The sequence below is a fragment of the Hyperolius riggenbachi genome, chromosome 5 (genome assembly GCF_040937935.1).
Source record: "Hyperolius riggenbachi isolate aHypRig1 chromosome 5, aHypRig1.pri, whole genome shotgun sequence".
Classification (NCBI taxonomy): domain Eukaryota; kingdom Metazoa; phylum Chordata; class Amphibia; order Anura; family Hyperoliidae; genus Hyperolius; species Hyperolius riggenbachi.
In genome coordinates this window covers 17,772,202-17,798,828 of record NC_090650.1, presented here as the reverse complement: position 1 = coordinate 17,798,828, position 26,627 = coordinate 17,772,202, and the positions used below count along the sequence as shown (strand labels likewise).

General features: G+C 44.2%; 1 protein-coding gene across 2 annotated transcripts in view; it reads right to left on the bottom strand.

The window, feature by feature from the left end:
- Positions 1-26,627, bottom strand: part of ADCYAP1R1 (ADCYAP receptor type I) — a 312,660-nt gene that overhangs the window by 13,887 nt on the left and 272,146 nt on the right. For both annotated transcript variants that reach the window (XM_068238512.1, XM_068238513.1), the window contains 4 exons: positions 19,074-19,134; positions 18,915-18,984; positions 12,097-12,188; positions 596-725 (listed from right to left, as the gene is read on the bottom strand). In XM_068238512.1, the coding sequence (XP_068094613.1) occupies positions 596-725; positions 12,097-12,188; positions 18,915-18,984; positions 19,074-19,134 (353 nt within the window). The remainder of the gene's footprint in view (positions 1-595; positions 726-12,096; positions 12,189-18,914; positions 18,985-19,073; positions 19,135-26,627) is intronic.

Here is a 26,627-nt window from a genome sequence, read left to right as displayed (position 1 = left end):
TATCACATGGCAACATTTTTAGAACTGGCAGGTAATGTCACTGGAAGGAGATGCTGTTTGCTTTTTTTGGTGGTTGGAAACAGCTGTTATTTCCCACAACGCAACAAGGCTTCCAAAGTGCTGTGAGGCGCTGACATCGCACTGTGGGAGGGGTTTTACCACAAAATCAGCCATAAAGAGCCCCTTGCTGATCTGTTTGAGAAAAGGAAAAGTTTTCTCATGGGAAATGGGGTATTAGCTACTGATTGGGATGAAATTCAATTCTTGGTTACGGTTTCTCTTTGAAAGGACTAAAAGCCCATTCACACCAGAAGCGCTTTTCTGAGCGTTTTGCGATTGATTAGCATATTTTTTTAAATCGATCCCATTCACTTTCTTGAAAATCATGGTGAAAATCGTGAAAAAGATCACCGCGATTGCGTATGTGAAAATCGCAGTGATTTTTACCACGATTTGAATGAAAGCGAATGGGATCGATTTTAAAAAATGCTAATCAATCGCAAAACACTCAGAAAACCGTTTCTAGTGTGAATGGGCCTAAAAAAATTCAGTTAACACTTAAATCTACATGTGATTTATCAGAGAGCGATTTTACCTGAAATGAGCCCAGGCCAAGTTCGAAGACCAGTCTCTCCCGCTTGCTGACATTCTCCGGTGAGAAAGCAAAGACCGTGTAGTGTATGCCGAAGAGTGGGATAAGCAGTAATGTAGACCGGGCTAACCTCCTGTTAAAGGGAGCAAAGGTTAATGCAAATTATCACCAGGCAAAAACTGAGAGTGGGAAATGGTAAGAGGCATCACAAGCACAATAGTGATAATAATAATAATAATAATAATAATAGGGTTGTGTTTCATGGAACAGAGTGGGCCAACTATGACACTCAACATTCAGCCTTCCAGCCTCAACATATGTGTGGTGATGAGCTCAAATCTCACATAGTACTAATTTCAAAGGGAAAAACGAAATTACGTTGCAAAATTTCAATTTCGCATGTAATCGTAATTAGGATCCATAATTTTGCAATGCAGGGTAATTTTGCAAAAACTTTCTCATGCCCATAGACTTTAAAGAGAACCAGAGATGAAGCACCCTCTTGTATTCTACTTTATAAATCAGTGGGAACATGACAGTAAACACCTAATCTGCTCTTTGTTCCATTGTTCTCTGTTTAATCTGACTGTTATCACCTCTGATAAGAATCCCCGACTGAGGAGCACTCAGTCTAGCTTTGCTACAGAAAGATAATAGCTGAGTCTGTCTTCTCTGGTGTCTTTTCAAGCCCAAGCCTGCCCCCTTGTGGCTCTGCTGTAATGACTCAGCTATAATTATTCCCTGCAAAGCCAGACTGAATGCTCAGTCTGGGATTCTTATCACAGCTGATAACAGACACTTTTAGCAGTGAGGATGAAAGAGAGAGCATGGTAAGTGTTTTCTCTAATGTTCTTACTGATATATATGGTAAAATACACAAGGGTGCTTCGTCTCTGGTTCCCTTTAATGCACTTGTGCAAAAATGTGTTTTTTCTTGTGAAAAAAAAATGCCTCAGACTTCAGTGCATTTATACAAAAGAAAATATTCTGTCAACTTTTTTTGGAGTATATACTAGCTTACTGGTGGCTTAACCTCCTTGGCGGTATGAAAAATACCGCCAGGAGGGAGCGCAGCAGTTTTTTAAAAAAAAAATTTTTTTTTAATCATGTAGCGAGCCTAGGGCTCGCTACATGATAGCCGCTGCTGAGCGGCATCCCCCCGCCCGCTTCGATCAGGAAATCCCGTTCATAGAACGGGATTTCCTGGAGGGCTTCCCCCGTCGCCATGGCGACGGGGCGGGATGACGTCACCGACGTCACTGACGTCGGGACGTCATTGGGAGTCCCGGGCCACCCCTCGGCGCTGCCTGGCACTGATTGGCCAGGCAGCGCTGGGGTCTGGGGGGGGGGGGGACCCGCGCCGCAGCAGATAGCGGCGATCGGGCAGGGGCCGGCGGCGATCAGAGTGCTGGCGCAGCTAGCAAAGTGCTAGCTGCGTCCAGCAAAAAAAAAATTATGAAAATCGGCCCAGCAGGGCCTGAGCGGCACCCTCCGGCGGCTTACCCCGTGTCACACACGGGGTTACCGCCAAGGAGGTTAAAGGGCTTTTTATTGATAAGGTGTGAAAATACTCCCCAGGAGAAAACCTAGAGGAGAAGGTGAATTGAGTAAGCGCCTTAGACTTCAATGCATTTGTACAAAAATGATGCAAAATTAGGATTTCCCACAAAATCTTAATTATAATCAGAATTGTAATTGCGAAAGCTATGCAAAATGTCATGAAATCGAAATTGCTCATCACGATTAACGCTACATATGTACACCAACTTTTAACTGTCAGATTACCTTGGTTGCAAGATTTATGAACTCTGCAATGAGTCATCAGATTTTCTGCACCACATCAGTAGCTGAGACAGGCAAACTCGGCTCAGGAAATTTAGGCGCGCCATGCACAGTTATAGGCCGTAAGTGAATTACAGCTATAGTGACGCTCGGCCAGTAATTTCGGTGCCGTCAAAAGACGGAGCCCAAATTACTATAAAACAGCGTAGTTTGGCTGCCAGAGAAATAGCTGGCAGCTGAATGAAGTCTGTCCCCTGAGTCCACGGCGGCCTGGAGGGGGAATAGTAATTAACGGTGCCGGGACTTTTGCAGGAGTAGAGTGAGCTGTTTTTCGGCTTTGCCCTGCTTCCAAATTTCCCGGTGCCTTAACCTTCCTGGCGGTAACCCCGAACGTAGTTCGGGGAAAGCCGCTCAGGAGGTTTTCTCAGGCCCTGCTGGGCCGATTTGCACAATTTTTTTTTTTTGCTGCACGCAGCTAGCACTTTGCTAGCTGCGTGAGCACACTGATCGCTGCCACCCCGCGCCGATTCGCCGCTATCCGCCATGCCACGCCGCTCCCCCCCCCTAGACCCCTTGCGCAGCCTGGCCTTTCAGCGCCAGGCAGCGCTGAGGGGTGGATCGGGACTCCCAATGACGTCACGACATCGATGACGTCGGTGACGTCATCCCGCCCCGTCGCCATGGGGAAGCCCTCCAGGAAATCCCATTCTTTGAACGGGATTTCCTGATTGCCGATCGCCGGAGGCGATCGAAGAGGGTAGGGGGATGCCGCTGCACAGCGGCTATCATGTAGCGAGCCCTAGGCTCGCTACATGATTTTAAAAAAAAAATACAAAAAAACGGCTGCGTTGCCCCCTGGCGGTTTTTAATAGACCGCCAGGGAGGTTAATTACATGTATGCACAATAGCAAGTTATATTTTCAATTCATGTGTACTATAAGGAATTTGTAGGGCTTTGCCGAAGGGGCAGCAACAATTTTCAATATTTAGAAGCTGTAATTTTTTTTTTAAATTATTGGTGATTTAATACTTTTTTGTCTGAACACGTTTCAGTCTATATCCAGCAATTTAACAACCGAGGATAGAAGACAGTTCAATATGGGATTAATTCTAAAAAGGAATGGTCGATTGAGAGGTTAACAATATTGTCTTACATGCAAATTTAACACAAATTGGATTCAGCCTTTAACTGGTCAGGGCTAGTCAAATGTACTTTCTGGCTTTTTTGATTTGATAATGTAATGTCTTCTGATAGCTGAGTTCATGGTGGCTGCTGTGATTATATCTCACTTTTGTGTAGGCATACCATAACCACCCAATCAGAGTGGTGCAAATCGGTCACCTGATAAATGGAATTCTTCCTGAACTCTTCTTGCCTTTTCTGATACTAACCAAATTTTAACTCCAATACGGAACCTAAAGCATAGCTTTAGCAACCCTAATCCTGAACTTAAGTAGCGGAATGAGTAGAGAAGGTGGAAATCCTTAGCTTAACTGCTACTTATAACTAATGATCCTAATCAGACTCCTAACTAGATGGGCAAATCATGCCACCCCCCCCCCAAGCAAAGTTTTCCTGGGGTTTTCATGTGCAGGAGGAGCACCCACAGAAAACCATTACAAGGTGTAAACAACCTCCAGAACATCTAAGCAGGCAGGGGAGTAGGGATGGCATTGTGCACCAAGACTATGACAACATCTGCTTCTTCTCACCATTTTCCTTCTTGGCCATTGTTGAAGTATAACAGCTCAGGGAGGGAGACCCTTGTATCAGAGGGATGGTATGGACTTGAGTCCTCTTGGTTCTGGACCCCTCTTCTATGGTATGAACTTGGAGCCCTCTTGGTTCTGGACCCCTCTTCTATGGTATGGACTTGAGTCCTCTTGGTTCTGGACCCCTCTTCTATGGTATGAACTTGGAGCCCTCTTGGTTCTGGACCCCTCTTCTATGGTATGAACTTGGAGCCCTCTTGGTTCTGGACCCCTCTTCTATGGTATGAACTTGGAGCCCTCTTGGTTCTGGACCCCTCTTCTATGGTATGAACTTGGAGCCCTCTTGGTTCTGGACCCCTCTTCTATGGTATGAACTTGGAGCCCTCTTGGTTCTGGACCCCTCTTCTACAGTTGTAGAAGCCATCTACCTCCCCCCTATGGGTACAACTGACTACTAAGCAAAGTTGCAACTACAAATAATGGCCCTTACTCAGCAAAGTTTTGAAATGGCCCCCATGTGTCAGAGGAGCACTAACAAACAGAAGAACAATTATTTTAAAAATAAACCTGGGCCATCCTAGATTTTCTTATTCCAGCTAATAACTGTTTTTAGAACACTAGACCTATCCTAGGGCTTTAAACCAGATGGTGTCATATTTTGAGGCGGGACAGAAACACTCAGCACAGCGACACACAATGGACCGTGCAGCTGAGGCACACGACAAACACTGACGTCACGGCAATGCGTAGGCAGCAGCACACTTACAAAGTGATGATGGAAAGCTCAGAAATCTTGACAGTGTATTGGTTAGCCCTCTTACAGAAGCATGCCTGGAAGCAGCTGACGGACATGACAGGGTTAGCAGACATCTGCACAGTTCACCAGGGGACTCACTTCATACAAGTCAAAAAAAATGAAAAAAAAAAATCTTGCCCACAGCAATGAGTTGTCACTCCAACTGAATGAATGTTAATGCCTGCATTGAATCTATTAAAGCCGGAGATCAGACTGTTCTTAATAAGCATTGTAAAGAACATAATTGAAATATATTTTACATAATGGTTTGTAGAAAACAATGGCCACAATTAACTAAGATCATGCTGGTGAGAATAAAGGGGCCCATACACTCAGCCGATTTTCTGGCCGACCGATCGATCCCGATCGATCGATCGATTGATCGTTTGCAAATCGGTTGGCCAATCGACCGATCGATGGCCGATTTCGATGGATTTCGATGGATTTCCATCGAGCTGGCAGGATGGAAAATTTAGGTCGATCTGATGAGATTGCTTATCAGTTTGCATTGGCCTTAATGGAAATCTGATGGCAAAAAAATGCCATCAGATAGAATTCCAATAGATTTCAAACTGAAATCTATTGGAATTCTATCCTGGTAAAGAATGTTCTAAAAACGCATCAGATAGATCATCAGATGCATTTCTTATCTATCTGCTGCCAATCTGACGAGTGTATGGGCACCTTAAAGGGATACTGTAGGGGGGTCTGGGGAAAATGAGCTGAACTTACCCGAGGCTTCTAATGGTCCCCCACAGACATCCTGTGCCCACGCAGCCGCTCACCGATGCTCCGGCCCCGCCTCCGGTTCACTTCTGGAATTTCTGACTTTAAAGTCAGAAAACCACTGCGCCTGCGTTGCCGTGTCCTCGATCCCGCTGATGTCATCAAGAGTGCACAGCGCAGGCCCAGTATGGTCTGTGTCTGCGCAGTACACTCCTGGTGACATCAGCGGGAGCGAGGACACGGCAACGCAGGCTCAGTGGTTTTCTGACTTTAAAGTCAGAAATTCCAGAAGTGAACCGGAGGCGGGGCCGGAGCATCGGTGAGTGGCTGCATGGGCACAGGATGTCTGCGGGGGACCATTAGAAGCCCCGGGTAAGTTCAGCTCATTTTCCTCCGACCCCCCTACAGTATCCCTTTAAGGCAAGTGAAAACTTATCACCACACATCGATCAGTATTTTAAAGGTGCGTACACACGTCGGATTTTTCCAAATGACCGGTCATTTAGACGTCAAATTGGGCATGTGTACAAATGGTCATTCAGCTGATAACGCTGGTTTTGATGGATCTGCTTGGCGGATCGGTCAAATCCAGTATTATCAGCTGAATGACCGTTTGTACACATGCCCGATTTGACGTCCAAATGAACCTTCCGCCAAAGTTCAGTTCGCTGAACTTTCGCAAACCCGCAATAGACTTCAATAGGGAGGCGAACTTGGAAAAGTAGAAAAATTTATGCTGGCCACAAAAGTGATGGAAAAGATGTTTCAAGGGGTCTAACACCTGAAGGGGGGCATGGCGGAGTGGGATGGACGCCAAAAGTCGTAGAATGTAGGTAGGTTCATTCTTAACCTAAATCCGTTGTTAAGTTGGGACACTGTGCCATTTGTGCTCTTTGTGCCTACAGTGTCCCCCTGTCTCATCTCTAGCCCCGGTGTCTCCTTGGTCTCCATTGTGTCTCCCTTGTGCCTCCTTGTGTCACCCATGAGCCTCCTTGTGTCTCCCATATGCCTCCATGTGTCTCCCATATGCCTCGTGTGTCCCATGTGTCTCCCATGTGCCACCTTTGCCCCCATTCCTTAAGCAAGCAGAGTAGGCGCAGCGGAAGCCATATCAGGGACATCTCACCTATTCCATGTGTTGTAAGGTCCCATCGTGCTGCCCAGAAGCTGCCCAGCCCGTCCCCTCTCCATTCACAGTCCCCCCGATGGCTTCTCATGCGTCGCATAATGACGCAATCAGGAGAAGCCCCCTAGTGGCGGCTCCTCCTGATGCATCATTACGCGATGCATGAGAAGCTGCCGGGGGGACGGTGAATGGAGAGGAGACGGGCCGCGCAGCTTCCAGGCAGCATGATGGAACCTTACAACACATGGAACAGGTGAGATGTCCCTGATATGGCTTCTGCTGCGCCAACTCTGCTTAAAGAGACTTTGTAACATTAAAAAACGCCCCTGGGGGTACTCACCTCGGGTGGGGGAAGCCTCGGGATCCTAATGAGGCTTCCCACGCCGTCCTCGGCCCCACGGGGGTCTCGCTGCAGCCCTCCGAACAGCCGGCGACAGACCCGACTGTGACTTCAATATTTACCTTTGCAGGCTCCAGCGGGGCGCTGTGGCTGCTGTCCGCTCCGAAGTAGACGGAAATACCCGATCTCAGTCGGGTCCGCTCTACTGCTCAGGCGCCGGAGACTTGCGCCTGCGCAGTAGAGCGGACCCAATGGCGATCAGGAATTTCCGCCTACTTCAGAGCCGACAGCCGTCAGAGCGTCTGCACTGGAGCCGAGAAGGTAAATAATGACGTCACCGCTGTACGGAGGGCTGCAGCGAGACCCCCGAGGGACGGAGGACGGCGTGGGAAGCCTCATTAGGATCCTGAGGCTTCCCCCACCCGAGGTGAGTACCCCCCAGGGGACATTTTCACGTTACAGTTCCTCTTTAAGGAACCGCAGCAGAAGAGGAAGTCCCCGGCTGCGTGACGTCATTGCGGCGGATCGGCGGACGTTCGTATCGGCGGGTCGTTAGTAAGTTGGGCGTTCGTAAGTCAGGGACTACCTGTATATCAGTGGGAACATTAGAGAAATCACTTACCCTGCTCTCTGTTTCATTCTTCACTGCTAAGCCTGCTTGTTATTAGCCCTGATAAAATCCCAGACTGAGCATTCAGTCTGGCTTTGCTCAGGAATCATTATAGCTGAGTCTGTCTTCTCTGATGTCTTTTCAAGCCAAAGTCTGCCCCCTTCTGGCTCTGCTATAATGATTCAGCTATAATGATTCCTGAGCAAAGCCAGACTGAATGCTCAGTCTGGGATTTTATCAGGGCTGTTAACAAGCAGGCTAAGCAGTGAAGGATAAGAGCAAGGTAGGTGTTTTCTCTAATGTTCCCACTGATATATATATATATATATATGGTGAAATACATTAGGGTGCTTCGCCTCTGGTTCACTTTAAGGCCTCTTTTCCACAAACTGTTGAGCTGTGTGCTCAGCAAGCAGTTACCAGGTAACAGTGAGCAGTTACCAGGCAGCAACAAGCAGTTGCCAGGCAGCAGTGAGTAGTTGTGTAAGTTTGAGAGGCATTTCACTGCCTATCAACTGTCCGTGGAAAAAAAGCCTTATTGTTATGTGCCACAACAAACATAAGGCAAAGCGACATACCGGGTCACCCACACTGTTATGTCACTTTGTCTTATTATTATTATTATTATTAATAATTATTATTTTTAGTATTTACATAGCACCGACATCTTCCGCAGCACTTCGCAGAGTATATATATAGTCTTGTCATTAACTGTCCCTAGGAGGAGCTCACAATCTAATCCCTACCATAGTCATTTGTCTATGTATGTATCGTGTAGTGTATGTATCGTAGTCTAGGGTCAATTTTAGGGGAAAGCCAATTAATTTATCTGTATGTTTTTGGGATGTGTGAGGAAACCAGAGTGCCCGAGGGAAACCCGCACAGACACGGGGAGAACATACAAACTCCTTGCAGATGTTGACCTGGCTGGGATTCGAACTGGGGACCCAGCGTTGCTAGGCGAGAGCGCTAACCACTATGCCACCGTGCTGCCCTGTCTTATGGATTGTAACAGTGTTTCTCGTGGCACGTACCAATGTTCGTCATGGAACATACCAATATATTAGACTGCTGGCAGCGCTGACTTCGCTTCTGTCCTCGATGTAGTGCCGTCCAAGCTTTCTGTTGTATTTTTTTTTTTTAATCAAGATCAATCGTGCAAATTTATGCAGTTCGGAAACAGGTGGCTTGGCTGAGGAGGCTTATGGCTTGAACTTGTACCATTTTTAAGCTGCATACACATGCCAAAAATTAGCTTCATTTTGTAATCAATTTATTTTTAGCAACTCACTGACCATCCATAACCGAAACCATTTCCTACACTACAAAAAATAATTTTCTTTTAGTAAATCAGTAAAGGTGGCCAACGCACGATACAATAAAATTATCTGATTTACGGCCATTCAATAAAAATCAGATCTCCTGAAAAATGTAAACCTTTTTTTTTTCTATTTGAGAAAGAAACCCAATCATATTTCCATTTTTTTTTAATCTATCCAATCGCTAGAGGTGGATTTTTATGATCAATTTTTTATAAAAATTGAGTGGTGTAGGGTAGATTTTCAATTTGTTACTGTAGAGCAGTGTTTCTCAACATTTTATTGATATGTACCCCTTTTAAAACCCTGTACTCTCCAAGTACCCCCTAGTGTAGTAAACATTATTACAAGTACCCCCTGACTAATATATATTTAATCGTAATACATGATAATTGGTTCTAAACAATTTCCAAGCATTTATTATTGCTTTTAATTAGCTAAAACATTAATTTGGTGCTGTTTAAATAAGATTTATAATTTGAAACTCTTAATTTGTTATTCTTGGTTATGTATATTGAGCCCGAGAACCCCCTGGAACCATCAGAAGTACCCCCTGGGGTACGCGTACCACACGTTGAGAACCTAGGCTGTAGAGAACCAATCAATTTTTTTCAGAGTTTCAATCATTTTTTTCATAATTGGGGAAACAGTGAATACACTTATGTGCTTCATTGATACAATGTATTAAATGTTACAATTAATTAGAAAAATTAATTTTAATTCTTGAAATTAAACAAAAGTTTTAAAAATTGTATGGCGCGTGGCCTTCTTAATAAATAAGGTGTTTCGATGGGGTGTTTACTTACTTGTCAACCATCACAGGGAACTGTAATGAAATGTCTAAAATCGTCCAAATGTGAGCAGGCCTTGCCCAGCGGATCAATTCCCCGTCAATTATGGCAGATTAGGCGAGATCTTTGCTGCCTCGGAAGTGCGCCAGGTGAAACAGGACACGTCTTGCTCAAATGCGAACAGACAAAGCTGACATCTCGCTAACTGGCCTGACATTTTCCCGAACGTCCGTCTGACATTTTCAATCAGGACGCCGAGGCAGGGGATGAATGCTGAACAACTTTGCCATAAGTGCCCGAGCAAATTGTCAATCCTGAAAGACGAGGCATTCTCTTTCTCTTTTTTTTTTCTTTCTTTTTCCTTCTTACAGTTTTTCCTATTCAGAGTTTAAAACGGGGAACATAGCTATAGATTTGTGTTTAACCTTTAGCTGTCCGCTCCACGCCAGTTGCTGAAGCAGCCCCAGGACCGCTCAACGCCAACTGGCGTCAAGTCCTGGGGCGGGGTTTTGCAGGAGATTGCACGTGCATCGGCATGCGCGTCTCTACTTCAATGACAGAGCTCCGCTAGGAGACTGTTAGATAGTAAAACTGCCATCTATTTACACTGTACAGCGCTGCAATCTAAGGCATTGCTGTACTGGGAGGCACAGAAGCATTCACTGTCATTGGCTGGCGGGGAGAGGGAGGAGGGGAAACATAAATAAGTAAAAAATAGCAATATTTATTAAAAAACAAAAAAAGGCCATCAGAGCCCACCAACAGAAATCTCTGTTGGTGGGCCGAAAATGAAGGGGGGGTCACTTGTGTGCTGAGCTGTATGGCCCTGCAGCGAGCCCTTAAAGATGCAGTGGCCTGATTTGTAAAAATAGCCTGGTCACTGTGTGTGTGTGTGTGTGTGTGTGTGTGTGTGTGTGTGTGTGTGTGTGTGTGTGTGTGTGTGTGTGTGTGTGTGTGTGTGTGTGTGTGTGTGTGTGGAGGGGAGGGGGTGGAGCCTGTGGTCCTTAAGTGGTTAAAGAGGCACCATAGTAGTAGAATGAAGTCAATTACTGTATTCAGGATATAGACTTTTATGGCCATTTTCCTGGTTTCAACATTAGAAACATTTCTTCTATCTTTATTTTGCTGTATATTACTATGTTTCTCCGCCCTCCCAGTGATGCTTAGCCTAGGCTGTTTAGCTATGCTGAATTCTACCACCAGAGCATTCTGGGAGACCAGGTTGTTATTTTGTACTGGCTGTGGATTTCTCAGAAAAGAAAGGGTGGAATATCAACGTCATGGGCAAGGCTAGGAGGAGATCATCCAGGGTACTCCAAAACAGTTTTGGAAACGGGCACACAAAGCTCATAGTTGAACAGTATTTTGGGGTCTGCAATATGGTACCTGAACATTTAATATTTCTGCAAATGTGCACTATTAATGTTAAGGTAACCATACATTGTACAATGTTTTTGCCCAATAAAACATTTGATTCAACAAAATGTCTAATAGTTTGTGTATTGAAGTGGATTTAAGTATTTGCTATCAATATTATGATCGATATTAAGGGATACAATCGGTCAAAAATTGATCTGTAATGCTGGTCTTTAATTCATCTTAATAGAGATTGAGATGGTAGTAAGAAATCATATACTGTATATATACTTGGGTATAAGCCTAATTTTTCAGCATAAAAAATGTTCTGAAAAGTTACCCCCGAGGCTTATATGCGAGTCAGTGGAGCAGAACGGATGGTGGAGCAGGTTTTGTTACTGGCAGAGGAGTGTAAGGATTGTGCAGTAGTGAACCTTCTCTTGCCAGCTGGCTCCCTGGTGTGTGTGCCCCCCATCCCCTGCAACATGGTGTGCAGAGCGTGCTGCTCAAGACTATGATCGAGTATGCTTCTGGTGCGGCAATCGCTGTGTCTCATATCTATGACGCCATCTAGTGGCTTCTTGAGACACAGCTGTATGATCCTGGTTCCTGGAGCACATCTGGCTACAGAGAGGAAGGGTGACTTGTACTGGGGGCACATCTGGCTACTGTAGAGGGAGCTATATTGGGGAGGGGGTTTAGACGCGAGTCAATCACTTTCTCCTGGTTTTTGAGGGAAAAGTGGGTACCTCGGCTTATACACGGGTCAGCTAATATGTGAGGATATACGATATGTTTCCAATCTTTAAAAACTGTCCCGGCATTTAAGTACCAAAGATGACACTGGAGATTGACAAGCTGTATATTTTACAGGCCCTATACTGTAACAGGACACATGACAGGGTAATAATAATGGTTGTGTGGTAACAGATGTAATATACTTACAGGTAAATGCTGGACTCATTGCCGCCTATATCAGGGGACTGAAGCTTCTGAACCAAAATGATTATTATCCCGACAAACAGCACAAAGTTGATCTGTGGGACAAATAAAGAGAGGATGAACTGCTAGAAACAACCACCGCATAACAGGAATCTATTGAATTTAATGTTGAAATTAAAGTGACACTGAAGCAAAAAAAATAAATAAATTCTGATATATTGGCCTCAATTCACTACACTTATCTCCTGTCCTTAATAACCTTTCTATATTATCACCATGATGACGAGGCATGTAGTATTCAGGAAACATTTTACCTCAGGCAAACCTAAAGTTAACTCTTCTGTCTTTAAGTTAAAGTGAACCTCCGGACTAAAAATCTACTCAGCAGAACTGAAAAGGCTTGGTGTTTCTTTAACAGTTTCACAGCATCAGAACTTTGTTTTTCTTACCAAAGCATCATTTTTAGCTGCATTTTTACCTAAGCTCCACCCATCAAAGAACACTGCCCGGGCTTTTTTCCCCTGATGCTGTGCAGAGCATGATGGGATTTCCTATGTTGTTATTCATGTTGCCTAGCAACTGGGAGAGGTGCTCAGGACACAGGACAGTTGGAACTGGGTCTCATGCTCCCTGTCACCTCCTTTCAACCAAAAAGATGGCTGCCCTCATGCAATCAAACATTTGCCTGTTCTTTTAAAACAGGGTGGGTAAGAGATTATATTACCTATCTATTTTAATTAACATAACTAATGTAACTGAATGGCCGTATGTTTGTTTAGGCTGAAGTTCCTCTTTAACTCTTCGATCCTTAAAATAACTCCAGAATTATAAAGTTAAAGGCAGGGGCCATATGCAATTCACTTTTTCACCTGAGTTTTCTCCTAGGCGGTATTTTCACAACATGTAAATAAAATGCCTTTTACACCACCAGCAAGCAAACAAATACTGTAAATTATTTTGGATAGTACTTTTTCGCACCACTTTTGGTACTTTTTCCATTGCAAAGTTCAAAGGGTTATTTAAATTGAAGATGACATTTTCTCCTAGGAGAAAACTCAGGGGAAAAGGTGAATTGCATGTGGCCCAGGCTGTTAACTGCGTGTGAAAATAACTACAGAGGAGGTAACTTAACAGAGGAGGTAACTTAAAGAGAACCTGAACTGAAAATAAAAAGTCAAAATAACAATACACAGGTCATACTGTGTAGTCTACTCCTCAATCTCTTTCTCCTCTCCTGCGTCCGATTTGTCCTCTGTGCTCAATGAAATTCTCTGTCCTCCATTTTGAAAATAGCCATTACACCATAACAGCTTCCTGGTCAGCACACTGTTAAACTGTAACATCGTCCACTTGAGCCATAGGGAAACATGGACATTACCTTGCACATTCAGTTGTAACTGACAGCTGCGGATATATAACTGACAGCAACTGGTATATTTCAGTTCTGACAAAATATTGTCAGAACTGGGAGGGATCACTGTAAGAAGAAAATGGTGAGTTTCTGAGAGGAACTGATGGTGAGGTTAGTATGTAATATTCATTTGCAGCTACGTCATGTGTTTATTATAAATAATTGTACTCGCTTCAGGTTTCCTTTAAGGAATGAAGAGATAAGATAACTCTCTCACTGTGTGGTGGCAAGTTATCTCTTGCCTTATTATCTCCAGCAAGATCTTAGTGAATTGAGGCTATTGGCCTCAATTCATCAAGAAAAAACTTACCTCTACTTATCGATCTTGCCTTATTAAGGTGTAGAGATAAGTTTTCACAGTGAGAGAGTTATCTTATCTCTTCATTCCTTAAGTTACCTCCTCTGTAGTTATTTTCACACGCATTTAATTAACAGCCTGTCATTGGCCTCAATTCACTAAGCTTATCTCCTGTCTTTAATAACGTTTCTAGAGTTGTTACCATGGTGATAAGGCATGTCGTATTCAGGGAACATTTTACCTCAAGCAAACCTAAAGTTAACTTTTCTGTCTTTAAGTTAACTCTTCAATCCTTAAAATAACTCCAGAATTCTAAAGTTAAAGACAGGCTGTTAATTAACTGTGTGCAAAAATAACTACAGAGGAGGTAACTTAACTACAGAGGAGGTAACTTAACTACAGAGGAGGTAACTTAACTACAGAGGAGGTAACTTAAGGAATGAAGAGATAAGATAACTCTCTCACTGCATGGTGGTAAGTTTTCTCTTGCCTTATTATCTCCAGCATGATCTTAGTGAATTGAGGCCTTTAAGTTTAGAATTCTGGAGTTATTTTAAGGCTTGAAAAGTTAACTTTAGAGATCTCTCCTTAACTTAAAGACAAACAAAAGTTTGCTTTCCTAAAACAGAAAGAATTTGCGATAATTCAGGTTGGAGTGAGCTCGAGATGTCTCCCAGGCACCACTGCTGAATATATGCAAATTATATTCAGCAGTGGTGCCTGGGAGACATCTCGAGCTCACTCCAACCTGAATTATCGCAAATTCTTTCTGTTTTAGGAAAGCAAACTTTTGTTTTTCTTAACATCTTAGTAAGGGGGCTTTTAGGACCATTGTAGTCCCTTACACACCCCAATGAGTTCTGGGTCACCATGAGCTTGCTGGTTAGTCTGTAACTTAAAGACAGAAGAGATAACTTTAGGTTTGCCTGAGGTAAAACATTGCCTGAATACTACATGCCTCGTCACCATGGTGATAGCTCTAGAAACGTTATTAAAGACAGGAGATAAGCTTAGTGAATCGAAGCCAATGAATTGTATGTGTAGTACAGATTGCAATCACAAACCACACACTGTGGGCCATATGCAATTTACGTTTTCTCCTAAGTTCTCTACTAGGAGATCATTTTTCATCTTATGTTTAAAATAGCTTATTAGCACTTTGCAATTGAAATAATACTAAAACGTAGGTGAACAAGTGCTGTCAAAACTATTCTGGATATTTTCTTGCTTGCTGGTGGCTTGAAAGGCATTTTAGTGATAAGGTTTGCAAATATTATCTTGGAGAAAGCTTAGAAGAAAAAGTGAATTGCATATGGCCCTGTATGTTTAACTATAACACAGAGCAGAGCTAATGACTCTGAACTCTCTTGCAGTAAACATCTTATCTGAAGCTGTGTCTCACTGTTTCTTTATAAGTGCTTCAGAGAATAGGACTGTCTCTGACCCAACTTGGGAAGGAGAGCTCAGAGCAGCTAATTTGCATAGTTAACTGAAGTTTCTTAACTCTTCATGTACTGGAAACAATGGCCTCAATTCACTAAGATCATGCTGGAGATAATAAGGCACGAGAAAAAGTACCTCCACACAGTGAGAGAGTTATCTTATCTCTTCATTCCTTAAGTTACCTCCTCTGTAGTTAAGTTACCTCCTCTGCAGTTATTTTCACACGCAGTTAATTAACAGCCTGTCTTTAACGCAGGGGAGGACTGGGACCTTTTGGCCTGGGGGGACAACACAAACTAGAGGCCCGTTTCACGCCATCCCCAGCCCAAAGCCATATCTTTCTTGTGTGCAAATCTTCAAATTGTGATGACTAACAGCCCCAGACACACACGCACGCACGCACACACACACATACACACACACACTCACACACACACACACACACACTCTGATGCCTAACCCCATTTCTCCGCACAATCTACCTGTCTGTGTCTGATGCCTAACCTTAAAGGAGTTATCAGGCTTTTTTTTTTCATGAAAATAAGTGCTACTTACTCAAGGCTTGTCCAGCCCCAAGCTCCCAGCATGTCCCTCGCCGCAGCTCTGCAGTCAGCTGTTCGCTGCCGCTGCCTCCCAGCCCCCGGCGATGACGTCAGGCCGACTGCGTCTGTGCGAGCGGCGCTGTCAATCACCGCCACATGGACCAGAGCGTACTGTGCAGACGCAGAACTACTGCGCCTGCGCAGTACACTCTGGTCCACGTGGCGGTGATTGACAGTGCTGCTCGCACAGGCGCAGTACAGGCCGACATCCAGGTCGGACTGGTGCCATCGCCGGGGACTGGGAGGCAACGGCAGCGAATGGCTGACTGCAGAGCTGCGGCGAGGGACATGCTGGGAGCGTGGGGCTGGAGGAAGCCCCGGGTAAGTAGCACTTATTTCATTAAAAATGCCTGATAACTCCTTTAAACAACCCCCCCCCCCCACACACACACACACAAACCTACCTACCTGGTGATGCCTAACCCCACTCCTGCCCACCCACCATACAAACTACTTGTCTGACACCTACCCCCCCCCCCCTCCAACTACCTGTTTGACAGTGCCTAACTGCCTGCCTCCCCCCTCCCCTGCCGACAATCACACCACAAGAAGAAAAAACGTTCCCCCTCAGGCCAGGGACAGAATGGGGATGATTATCACACACAAAAAAACTCAGAGGGCACTGGCCTGGGCAGAGAATTGAATTTGACAGCAGTAGCAGGCAGGCAGCAAAGTGTGAGTAACTCAGTGACAAGAAGGGAGAAGCACAGAAATAAAATTTATAAAAACCACCTTCTCCTCTGGCGACCTGGACCCGACCTCCTCTATCCTCCTGTCTCCTCAGTCCTACACCTCCTCCTCCTCCACAGCAGCAAGCAGCTATAGGTGGCATCTCCGACTCCCAGCCCCCCGAGTGTCTGACTCCTCCAACCAGGCCAGCCAGCCACTCGTAGCCACAGCTTCAGGCCCCCAGCCCCCCCAGCACAGAAAGCTGAAGAGTGAGACAGCTCACTCCGATGACACCACAGGCACAGCAGCACGTTGCGGGCGGCAATGGCTCCAGGTGGGGGGCAGAGTCAAGCAGGGTCAACCCACCGGGCCGGAGAGGACCTAAGCTATTTGTGTCCTTGTGCCGCTCACATCCACCGCAGGCGCAGCCACGCACGCAGGCGCAGCCACGCACAAGGGCACACCACGGCCGGCCGCCTCAGCCCCTTCTCTGATTGGATACTTCAACTTGCCGGGAAATATCGCGCGAGGTTGCGATCCCCACTGCGAACCTGTCACCTGTGGTATGTCTGCGGCCGCTGCGTATAGCAGCGGCTGGCCCTAATTACTTAAGATTTGGGTGGCCCGGGGGGCAATTGCCCCCCGTCCCCCTGGGCCAGTCCTCCCCTGCTTTAACGTTAGAATTCTGGAGTTATTTTAAGGATTATAGAGTTAACTTGAAGACAGAAGAGGTAACTTTAGGTTTGCCTGAGGTAAAATGATTCCTGAATACTACATGCCTCGTCACCATGGTGATAATTGTAGAAACCTTATTAAAGACAGGAGATAAGCTTAGTGAATTGAGGCCATTATCAGACTTATATCTGTGCTGCTAATGTTCTATTTCTTAGCTGTACTACACGTACAATTCATTATATCATAAGTTTATTTTCACTTCAGATTACCTTTAAAAGGGACATTTCGGAATGTAATCAAATAGAGCATCCACATCAGATGTTAGTTATCCCAATTTGCATGCACTTCCTGTTAATTTGAATTGATGCAGTTGCAAGCTGGCTGCATACATTTTGAATTAAATTAGCATACTCTAATATTTGTGACTAAATACTTTTACACTGTGTGGGATACCACTAGAGGGAGCTCTAGTCTCTGATTGACAGGGTGATATCCTTTCAGGGGGTGTTCACACTCATCTCAGTGATTTTTGCATAGGATCTAACACATTTTTCAGGGCTTTTTTTTTCGTGGGATCTTTAGTGTACTTTTTTTGTTATTTTTGTATGTTTTCATAAGCATTTTTTATTTAGTGTTTTTTCTGTGAATACCAATGATGTTAATTTACATTTTCATTTATCCAGTGTACACAATTAATCACGCAAAGATGCAACGTTCATGGGATTTTTCAGTGTGGCCTTTGGCAGTCCCCCTTTTGGGAAACCATTCCCTCTGTCCCTATATTTTCATCATTTGTGCCCCTTTTTGGACTAATGTATAGATTTATGTAAATATATGTATGTTTCTATAGAAAAAAATACTCTAAACTTTATTCTCATCCCTTTAAATTGATATATTTCTTGTTTTCTAATCTCATAGTGACCCAGAACTCATTGGAGTGTGTAAGGGGCTACAACGGTCCTAAAAGCCCCCTTACTAAAATGCTAAGAAAAACAAAAGTTTGCTTTCTTAAAACAGAAAGAATTTGCGATAATTCAGGTTGGAGTGAGCTTGAGATGTCTCCCAGTGCATCACTGCTGAATATATGCAAATTAACCATTGTACCCTTAGAAGCTAAACACACCTCCAGAACCGCTGGAATGCCTCTGCAAATCTGCAACTTGGAAAGTCGTAGAATCTTGCCCTGGGATTTCGGGGGGGGGGGGGGGTGAATACATCGTTCTGCCACGGGGATGCAGCAAATCATCTTTTATGTTATTGCTGAAGAGGAATGGGAAATAAAAACAGGTAATTTTACTGGCTTCAGACTCTCCTTAAGCAGTGGGAGCCACCATCACAAATTTAAGTACGCTGACCGAAAGGAGTGGGGGACACAAAGGATAAAAGACTGGTAGGCAGAGTGGCTCATGACCCCCCCCCCCCCCACTCCCTACTATGTCCTACGTCTCTGATCTGTGGACAGGCCAAGGTTTACAGGCCAAGGTTTTCATGGAGCTCGGGAGCCAATTGGGCGGCCACTAAGTCCGGCGGCTGGGACATCCGCCAGTCCACCTGGGACATTGGCTGGGACACATTTGAGCCTGGGACAGGGTACCCTAATTCTGAGACATGCCCCAGGTAAACTGGGAGGTCTGGTCACTGTACTTAAGCTCTTGAGAAACTCTCTGTAAACTAGGCCTATACATGACTCTGTGTTGGAAAAAAATCTTGACCTTTCACCTACCATAATTGAGGCAACAACAGGACCCTTAATGACCCACCAGAGGGCGACGCTGGTGTTCATGTCCCAGCACCTACAGAAGACATAAACATAATCAACAGGGGACTAAACATACAGTGAACACGTGTATGTTTCATGTTCACATCTATCATGCATACATACCCATGATCATCAAAGTGCAACCTCAGCACAGCCCATATAGTGACACAAATGAGAGGGGTACCTGTATACAAAGAAATAAAACCATTAGTATTACCAGTGATTGATTAGGTCACTTTGTAAAAAAAACTACCTAGGGATGATCAATGAGATGATAATAATTGATATCAATAAAAGTTTTTTTGCAAATATATGCTGATCAGAAATGGACCAATGAAATGCAGCTGGAGCTGCTGCACCTGATTGGTGCGTTTTCAAGATGCCTACTTTTGCATAAAATCAGCATAACGTTTTCATCAGCTTGGATAGATTAGCCTCTCACTGACCATTCCTAGGGATGGTCGGAAATGCCAATTTCCAATTCCGCAGTAAATCCGCATTCTGCCATTGCCAGTTACCGATTCCGCTTTCCGCTAACATTTTCCGCATGCTGATGCGGAATTTCCGCCGGAAATCGTGGAAATTCTGCCCGACTTTAACATCGATTTTCTCAAAAACTATAAGGTCTTTTTGAAAACTTTTTTTGCATCTTATTCACAAGATTCTGTTTAATAAACCCTGAAAATGTGGTGTGTCTAGGACTTACGGGGGCTTTGCTATTAACCGCTAAAGTCGGCGGGTTTTTACTGTAATGTAAATGCAGAAAATAGGCAGATGCAGATTTTCTGCATTTAACATGACAGTAAAAATCCGCCGATTTTAGCAGTTAATAGCAAAGCCCCCGTAAGTCCTAGAAACACCACATTTTCAGGGTTTATTAAACTGAATCTTGTGAACAAGATGCAAAAAAAGTTTTCAAAAAGACCTTTTAGTTTTTGAGAAAATCGATGGTAAAGTCGGGCGGATTTTCCGTGATTTCCGGCGGAAATCCACCTACGGCACTTGCATTACCGATTTCCGCATTCCGATGCGGAAAGGCAATTTTCGATCGGAATTTCAGAGATTTGCATTTCCGCGGAATCTGAATAAGCATCCCTAACCATTCCTAACAAAAGGCATTATAATGTCATAGATAAAATACAACTTATACATCTTGTACATGTAAAAAGGGCGCTGGAGATTGCCAATAGTTGAATACTGGCACAATTTCTGATATTTTATTCATTAACTCTGATAGTAAAATATTAGCTTTACCTTTTCATTACTGTAACCTAACCTGACCTCATCCTAACACTAGGATGACAGAGGCACTTGGCCATTGCACGGACTCTTTTTGCTTTTCTCCATTATTTGCCTGATGAAGCAGGATTGTGACTTGCAAAACGCGTTGCATTTTAGAGCATACAATAAATGTTATTTTGTTTAAAATAACGGCTTTCAGTCTGGTAATCTGCGAGAGAAGTAAGTCCACTAAAACTTCCCCCTTATAAACTTTTTTTTAGACGTTTTTATTCTTGTTGGTGCGGTGCTTCTGTTCTGTTCAAAATCTTGTACTCATCCTAAAGGTGGCCATACATGGTACAATAAAAAGTTTGATTATCCCCTTTATTCGATCTAAATGATCAAATCGAATGAAAGTTGAAAATAATTTTTTTTTCGATCAAGAAATTCGAACGATTATCCCGTTTTTTCGAGAAAAATCAGATTGGACATGCTGGAAAAATCTTTATATTCAATCTAAAGGAAAAATCGAACTAAATGATCTAATCGAAAAAATATATAACATTGTACTATGTATGGCCACCATAACACTAGCCCTCCCTAGAGTTGAGCTGAAATTTTCGTAATTTCGCATTACTAAAATTACGCATGCGAAAATTGCGATTACGATGCGAAATTACAGTAGCGTAATTGCCATTAAAATCGTAATTGAAAATACCGTAAGCGTAATTTTCAACGCGTAATTTCGCGTTTCGTTCATGCCGTAATTTCGCATTAAACGCTACCGTAATTTCGCGTTAAACCGTAACGCTCCGTATAATATAAAAAAGCCGCCGACTTTAAGGGTTAATAGCAAAGCCCCCTTAAATGCTAAGAGCCTCAAATTTGGAGAATATATTAGGGAGATCAGGAGGAATAAGAGGAAATTTTTTTTTTTCAAAAAGACCTTATAGTTTTTGAGAAAATCGATGTTAAAGTTTCAAAGGAAAAATGTAAACATTTAAAAACCCGCCGACTTTAACGGTTAATAGCAAAGCCTGCTTAAAGTTTAGGAACACCAAATTCCCAGGGTATATTAAGGGGATCAGTGGGAATAAGAGGAAAATTTTTTTTTTCAAAAAGACCTTATAGTTTTTGAGAAAATCGATTTTTAAGTTTCAAGGGCGAAAATGTCTTTTAAATGCAGAAAATGTCAGTTTTTTTTTGCACAGGTAGCAATAGTGTATTATTTTCATAGATTCCCCCAAGTGGGAAGAGTTTTACTTACTTCGTTCTGAGTGTGGGAAATATAAAAAAAAAACGACGTGGGGTCCCCCCTCCCAGACCTCTTTAACCCCTTGTCCCCCATGCAGGCTGGGATAGCCAGAATGCGGAGCACCGGCCGCGTGGGGCTCCGCACCCTGACTATACCAGCCCGCATGGTCCATGGATTGGGGGGTCTTGGAAGGGGAGGGGCAGCCAAGCTTTCCCCTCCCCCTCCGAGCCCTTGTCCAATCCAAGGACAAGGGGCTTTTCTCCACCTCCGATGGGCGGTGGAGGTGGAGGCCGCGATTTCCTGGGGGGGAGGTTCATGGTGGAATCTGGGAGTCCCCTTTAAAAAGGGGTCCCCCAGATGCCCACCCCCCCTCCCAGGAGAAATGAGTATAGAGGTACTTGTACCCCTTACCCATTTCCTTTAAGAGTTAAAAGTAAATAAACACACAAACACTTAGAAAAAGTATTTTAATTGAACAAAAAACATAACCACGAAAAAAGTCCTTTAATATTCTTAATTAACCATTAATACTTACCTGTCCCTTTAAATAAATGATCCCTCGAAATAGCCTCGGAAATGTTCTATCAGTTACAATGTAACAAAGTTATTACAATGTAACAACTTTGTTACATTGTAACTACGCCGCACCCGACGTCACTCGCCGCCGCCGCATACGCGTCTGCGCTGCACACATTCCCGACAGAGCTCTGAGCTATATAGCTCAGAGCTCTGAGAAGCATCTTTGTATTTTGGCTCCAAGGAGCCCCATTGGTCCTTAGCAGACCAATGGGGTTCCTTTTGATTTGAAGGAACCCCATTGGTCTGCTAAGGACCAATGGGGCTCCTTGGAGCCAAAATACAAAGATGCTTCTCAGAGCTCTGAGCTATATAGCTCAGAGCTCTGTCGGGAATGTGTGCAGCGCAGACGCGTATGCGGCGGCGGCGAGTGACGTCGGGTGCGGCGTAGTTACAATGTAACAAAGTTGTTACATTGTAATAACTTTGTTACATTGTAACTGATAGAACATTTCCGAGGCTATTTCGAGGGATCATTTATTTAAAGGGACAGGTAAGTATTAATGGTTAATTAAGAATATTAAAGGACTTTTTTCGTGGTTATGTTTTTTGTTCAATTAAAATACTTTTTCTAAGTGTTTGTGTGTTTATTTACTTTTAACTCTTAAAGGAAATGGGTAAGGGGTACAAGTACCTCTATACTCATTTCTCCTGGGAGGGGGGGTGGGCATCTGGGGGACCCCTTTTTAAAGGGGACTCCCAGATTCCACCATGAACCTCCCCCCCAGGAAATCGCGGCCTCCACCTCCACCGCCCATCGGAGGTGGAGAAAAGCCCCTTGTCCTTGGATTGGACAAGGGCTCGGAGGGGGAGGGGAAAGCTTGGCTACCCCTCCCCTTCCGAGACCCCCCGATCCATGGACCATGCGGGCTGGTATAGTCAGGGTGCGGAGCCCCACGCGGCCGGTGCTCCGCATTCTGGCTATCCCAGCCTGCATGGGGGACAAGGGGTTAAAGAGGTCTGGGAGGGGGGACCCCACATCGTTTTTTTTTATATTTCCCACACTCAGAACGAAGTAAGTAAAACTCTTCCCACTTGGGGGAATCTATAAAAATAATACACTATTGTTACCTGTGCAAAAAAACCTGACATTTTCTGCATTTAAAAGACATTTTCGCCCTTGAAACTTAAAAATCGATCTTCTCAAAAACTATAAGGTCTTTTTGAAAAAAAATTTTTTCCTCTTATTCCCACTGATCCCCTTAATATACCCTGGGAATTTGGTGTTCCTAAACCTTAAGCAGGCTTTGCTATTAACCGTTAAAGTCGGCGGGTTTTTAAATGTTTACATTTTTCCTTTGAAACTTTAACATCGATTTTCTCAAAAACTATAAGGTCTTTTTGAAAAAAAATTTTTTCCTCTTATTCCTCCTGATCTCCTCAATATATTCTCCAAATTTGAGGCTCTTAGCAGTTAAGGGGGCTTTGCTATTAACCCTTAAAGTCGGCGGCTACCTAACATTGATACATGCGTCAACTTTTCCGCTTCGGGAGCATGACCATACGCATTAATTTCGTAATACCAGGTGCAATGCGAAAATTACGCGAAAATTACGCTTACGCGAAATTTCGCGAAATCCTTCTTCATTACGATTATGTACTTACGGCCATAAACGTAATTACACTAATTACGCGAAATTTCGCGAAATCGTAATTACTCCATTACGCTCATCTCTAGCCCTCCCTCCTTGTCGATGCCTAACACTAACTAATCCCCATGGAGGTGCCTAAAACTAAAGACCCATCCCATCACTTGACCCTTTATGTCGATATTTCACCACCAAAAAGTATTGGGATACATAGGCAGGAGGCTCTCTATTGGCTCAATAAACTTGCATTTATTAAATCTCGGAGGTTTGCTCTTCAGCGTTAACCCCTTCATCAGGTGTACATATTTCCATTTAACAACAGTGTATAAATACAAGTGTTACAAGACAGCCCCTCACTCGGCAGTTGTCTTATGATGGGCTTGGTGTTGTAACACTTGTATTTATTCACTGTTGCACAATTTATTTAATTTCTTTGAGTATTTATATAGCGCCGACATATTACGGAGCGCTGTACAGAGTATATATTGTCACTAACTGTCCCTCAGAGGGGTTCACAATCTAAAAGACAAACACTTATATTGCGCTTTTCTCCTGGCGGACTCAAAGCGCCAGAGCTGCAGCCACTAGGGCGCGCTCTATAGGCAGTAGCAGTGTTAGGGAGACTTGCCCAAGGTCTCCTACTGAATAGGTGCTGGCTTACTGAACAGACAGAGCTGAGATTCAAACCCTGGTCTCCTGTGTCAGAGGCAGAGCCCTTAACCATTACACCAACCAGCCACCCATCTAGTCCCTACCATAGTCATATGTCTATGTATGTATCATGTAGTGTATGTATCATAGTCTAGGGCCAATTTAGGGGGAAGCCAATTAACTTATCTGTATGTTTTTTGGGGATGCGGGAGGAAATCGGAGTGCCTGGAGGAAACCCGCGCAGAAACGGGGAGAACATACACTCCTTGCAGATGCTGACCTGGCTGAGATACGAACCGGAGACGCAGCACTGCAAGGCAAGAGCGCTAACCACTACGCCACCATGCTGCTCAATGAATGTACGTACACCCGACAAAGGGGCTAACCCCACAACATGTTGTGTAACTGCTGAGATTTATTAAACACAAGTTTAATGAGCCAACTGAGTACCTCTTTTGTATTTATTCTGCTATGGTTGTGTGGATTGGTGACCCTAGGAGGATTGAGCACCAACACAATTCACAACCAAAAAGTATCGGCCTATGTTGTCATATATACAGGATCTTCTCAAAAAATTAGCATATTGTGATAAAGTTTATTATTTTCTGTAATGTACTGATAAACATTAGACTTTCATATATTTTAGATTCAAATACACACAACTGAAGTAGTTCAAGCCTTTTATTGTTTTAATATTGATGATTTTAGCATACAGCTCATGAAAAAATAAATTTCCTATCTCAAAAAATTAGCATATTTCATCCGACCAATAAAAGAAAAGTGTTTTTAAAACAAAAAAAGTCAACCTTCAAATAATTATGTTCAGTTATGCACTCAATACTTGGTCGGGAAACCTTTTGCAGAAATGACTGCTTCAATGCGGCGGGGCATGGAGGCAATCAGCCTGTGGCACTGCTCAGGTGTTATGGAGGCCCAGGATGCTTCGATAGCAGCCTTAAAGAGAACCCGAGGTGGGTTTGAAGAATATTATCTGCATACAGAGGCTGGATCTGCCTATACAGCCCAGCCTCTGTTGCTATCCCAAACCCCCCTAAGGTCCCCCTGCACTCTGCAATCCCTCATAAATTACAGCCACGCTGCTGACAAACAGCTTGTCAGAGCTGGCTGTGTTTATCTCTATAGTGTCAGTCTGCTGCTCTCCCCGCCTCCTGCAGAACTCCAGTCCCCGCCTGCATCCCTTCCCTCCCTGCTGATTTGAGGGAAGGGACGGGGGCAGTGACCGGAGCTATGCAGGAGGCGGGGGAGCAGCTGAGACTGACACTACAGATGTAAACACAGCCTCACAGCATGGCTGTGATTTATGAGGGATTGCAGAGTGCAGGGGGACCTTAGTGGTGTTTGGGATAGCAACAGAGCCTGGGCTGTATAGGCAGATCCAGCCTCTGTATGCAGATAACATTCTTTAAACACACCTCGGGTTCTCTTTAAGCTCATCCAGAGTGTTGGGTCTTGCGTCTCAACTTTCTCTTCACAATATCCCACAGATTCTCTATGGGGTTCAGGTCAGGAGAGTTGGCAGGCCAATTGAGCACAGTAATACCATGGTCAGTAAACCATTTACCAGTGGGTTTGGCACTGTGAGCAGGTGCCAGGTCGTGCTGAAAAATGAAATCTTCATCTCCATAAAGCTTTTCAGCAGATGGAAGCATGAACCCACTTTTGAACCAGAAACAGCGGCAGAAGCACCTGACCTGGGCTACAGAGAAGCAGCACTGGACTGTAGAGATGGGCCGAACCTCCGATTTTAGGTTCGCGAACCGGGTTCGCGAACTTCCGCGAAAGGTTCGGTTCGCGTTAAAGTTCGCGAACCGCAATAGACTTCAATGGGGATGCGAACTTTGAAAAAAAAATAATTATGCTGGCCACAAAAGTGATGGAAAAGATGTTTCAAGGGGTCTAACACCTGGAGGGGGGCATGGCGGAGTGGGATACATGCCAAAAGTCCCCAGGAAAAATCTGGATTTGACGCAAAGCAGCGTTTTAAGGGCAGAAATCATATTGAATGCTAAATGACAGGCCTAAAGTGCTTTAAAACATCTTGCATGTGTATACATCAATCAGGTAGTGTAATTAAGGTACTGCTTCACACTGACACACCAAACTGTTCACTGAACAGAACAGGTATGCAGTGGCGGGTTCACTAAACAGGTATACAGTGGCGGGTCCACTGAACAGAACAGGTATGCAGTGGCGGGTCCACTGAACAGAACAGGTATGCAGTGGTGGGTTCACAGAACAGGTATGCAGTGGTGGGTTCACAGAACAGGTATGCAGTGGCAGGATCACTGAACAGGTATGCAGTGATGGGTGGGTTCACAGAACAGGTATGCAGTGGCAGGATCACTGAACAGGTATACAGTGGTG